This window comes from Pinus tabuliformis, chromosome J, assembly GCF_031772625.1.
Source record: "Pinus tabuliformis cultivar Carrire ecotype Pingquan chromosome J, CPIR1, whole genome shotgun sequence".
Taxonomy (NCBI): Eukaryota; Viridiplantae; Streptophyta; class Pinopsida; order Pinales; family Pinaceae; genus Pinus; species Pinus tabuliformis.
Window position 1 is genome coordinate 1,444,085,680 of NC_142295.1, and position 2,600 is coordinate 1,444,088,279.

General features: G+C 48.1%; 1 protein-coding gene across 1 annotated transcript; it reads left to right on the forward strand.

The window, feature by feature from the left end:
• Nucleotides 1-1,089: 1,089 nt before the first annotated feature.
• Nucleotides 1,090-2,103, forward strand: LOC149232795 (uncharacterized). Its single transcript, XM_089382002.1, has one exon. It carries the CDS (start codon nucleotides 1,090-1,092, stop codon nucleotides 2,101-2,103), a length of 1,014 nt encoding a protein of 337 aa, XP_089238128.1.
• The last annotated feature ends 497 nt before the right edge of the window (nucleotides 2,104-2,600 follow it).

A 2,600-nucleotide genomic window follows, 5' to 3' on the forward strand; every position in this document is an offset into this window, starting at 1 on the left:
AAATGCATTGGGGACATATCTGGATCATGATAGAACCTTTGTGGAATCAAGGAACAAAACCCTTGCCCGCATACTTGTGCATTTGGATACCCGCGAGGGGCTGGAAGAGAAAATTACACTGCATTGGGGAAACTACACCAGGGTTCAGATTCTGGATTACGAGGGAGTACCTTTTCGATGTCGCCGATGCCACAAGGTTGGGCACCTTCTCAAGGATTGTCCCCTCATCAAGAAGGCAGAGGATTCCCCCATTGTATCTACTGTACCCACCAGGACTAACGTACAGGCTAATCAACGCTCTCCTGCACCGGTTCCATCATCCTTGGCAAACAAAGCGCAGCAGGCAGCGGCTGAGGCTCACAGCACTCCCTCTCCGCCTGTCACCAGATCACGGGCTGCAGCAGAAGCCGCCAGAGCTTCGGGTACATCTCTTTCTCCTCCATTATCTTGTTTTTCACACTGCTCTTCCATACTTGCACCATCAATAACTGTTGCACAATGCACTCTACCATCCTCTCCTATCATGGCTCCACCTGCCCCCTCGCTGTTCTCCCTATCCTCGCCCCTCTCTTCCCCCGGTACTTCTCGTGAGACTAAGCCTCACCATTACAACCTTCATCCTCGCATCGCTCCCCGGGACTCCCCTTTTCATTTTGCTGGTTTGGGACTTGCCATCCCTGGTACTACACCCTTGATATCTCGGGGGAGAAAATTTGACCTATCCAAAGCTATCCGTCGTGCTGGGGTTGAAGTAGCCTCTGGCCGTCAATCTACTCTTGATGGGGTTCTTAGAGCAGTGAACACCCCTGCCAGCATCCCACCATGAAATGCCTCACCTTCAACTGTAGGGGCATGGCTAGTGCCTCAAAGAAACTAGCCTTGCGGAGACTTTTTGAAATTGCCCCTATCGACATCATTCTCCTTCAAGAGACCCTTGGCCCAGCTGACCTCATCTCTGATACCTTAGCCTCTATGTGCCCAGGGTGGATTTTTTCGGCCATAGACTCTACTGGGTGATCCGGTGGTCTTGCTATTGGATACAATCCCAAATCCATCAGAGCCCTAGCCTCCTGGGGTGGCAGGGGGTATATGGGTTTAGACCTTTTTTCGGCAGATTTGGGAACCAGCCTTCGGGTTATTAACATCTATGGTCCCTGTCAGCAAAGGGAGCAGTTCTGGCAACATCTGCTAGGATTATCCATCTTATCAAAGGAGAATATCATCATTGGAGGTGATCTCAACTTTTCTCTGGGTTATGGTGAATCTTGGGGGTCTATGGCTCAGATAGACTCGATCTCTGGCTACATGACTGAGCTCCTGGAAAGACACAATCTGATTGATGTCCCCATGAACAAACCCCTTCCCACATGGCGGAACAGAAGGGTGGGCGAGGCGGCCCTTGCTCGCAGACTCGACAGATTTATCATGAAGGGAACTCTTATCCAGCAGATGCATCAATACAAACAATGGGTTGGAGCTGGAGGCATATCGGACCATTCCCCTGTATACTTGGAGATCTCGGGTCCCTTTCAAAAGCCAAAAGCCCCCTTCAAATTTAATCACACATGGCTTCAGGATCCATCATATATTAGGATGATCTCGGATTTCTGGAAAGCAAATCCGATTGAAGGATCAGATTCATTAGCAAAAGGATTTTTCTCCAATTTAGCCCAGCTTAAGCACTTGTCCATCAACTGGGCAAAAGAGAAGCAGCAGAAGGAAAATTCGGCACTATTGCGCATTGAATCTGAGCTCAGCACCCTAATGGATGATAGAGGTTTGGGGTTTGCCTCTGCGGAAGATAAATCCCACCTGGTGGAGCTTGAAAGACAGAAGTCTCAGATATTAAAAGACAGAGAGGAATCTATTCGTCTTCGAAGCAGAGCTATATGGTTAAAGGCAGGGGATGAAAACACTCGGTTTTTTCACCATTATGCACAGGGCAGGAAAGTCACTAATACTATATGGAGCATGCCGAATCCAGAAGGAGGGGTGGCTGATACATTTAACAAGCTCTCTCACCTGGGGTCATCACACTTCAGGAATCTTTATAAAAGTCCACCAGGCTCGACTCTTGCCGACATTATAAATCTGGCACCTTGAAATGGTTCAAAAAGGACAAAATCCCAGGCCCAGATGGTTGGACCATCGAATTCTACCTTGCTTTCTACGAGCTGCTCGGACATGATCTGCTAAGGGTTGTGGAGGAATGTTGCGTATCTGGAACCATGTATAATGCCATCAACACGACATTCATAGCCCTCATACCAAAATCAAATTCCCCATCCTCCTTTGATGATTACAGACCCATCTCACTCTGTAACTGCCTCTATAAGATCATCTCCAAGATTATCGCAAATCGTCTCCGCCCTATCCTGTCACGAAATATTGCACCTTAGCAATTTGCTTTTCTTGAACATCGTCAGATCCATGAAGCTATAGGCTCGACCCAAGAAGCCATCCACTCCATCTGGACCAATCATCAAAATGCCATCACCCTTAAGATCGACCTGGCAAAGGCATTTGATCGTGTCAGTTGGCTATATATCAAGATGCTACTCATACACTTGGGCTTCCCCCACAACTTCATCACATGGATC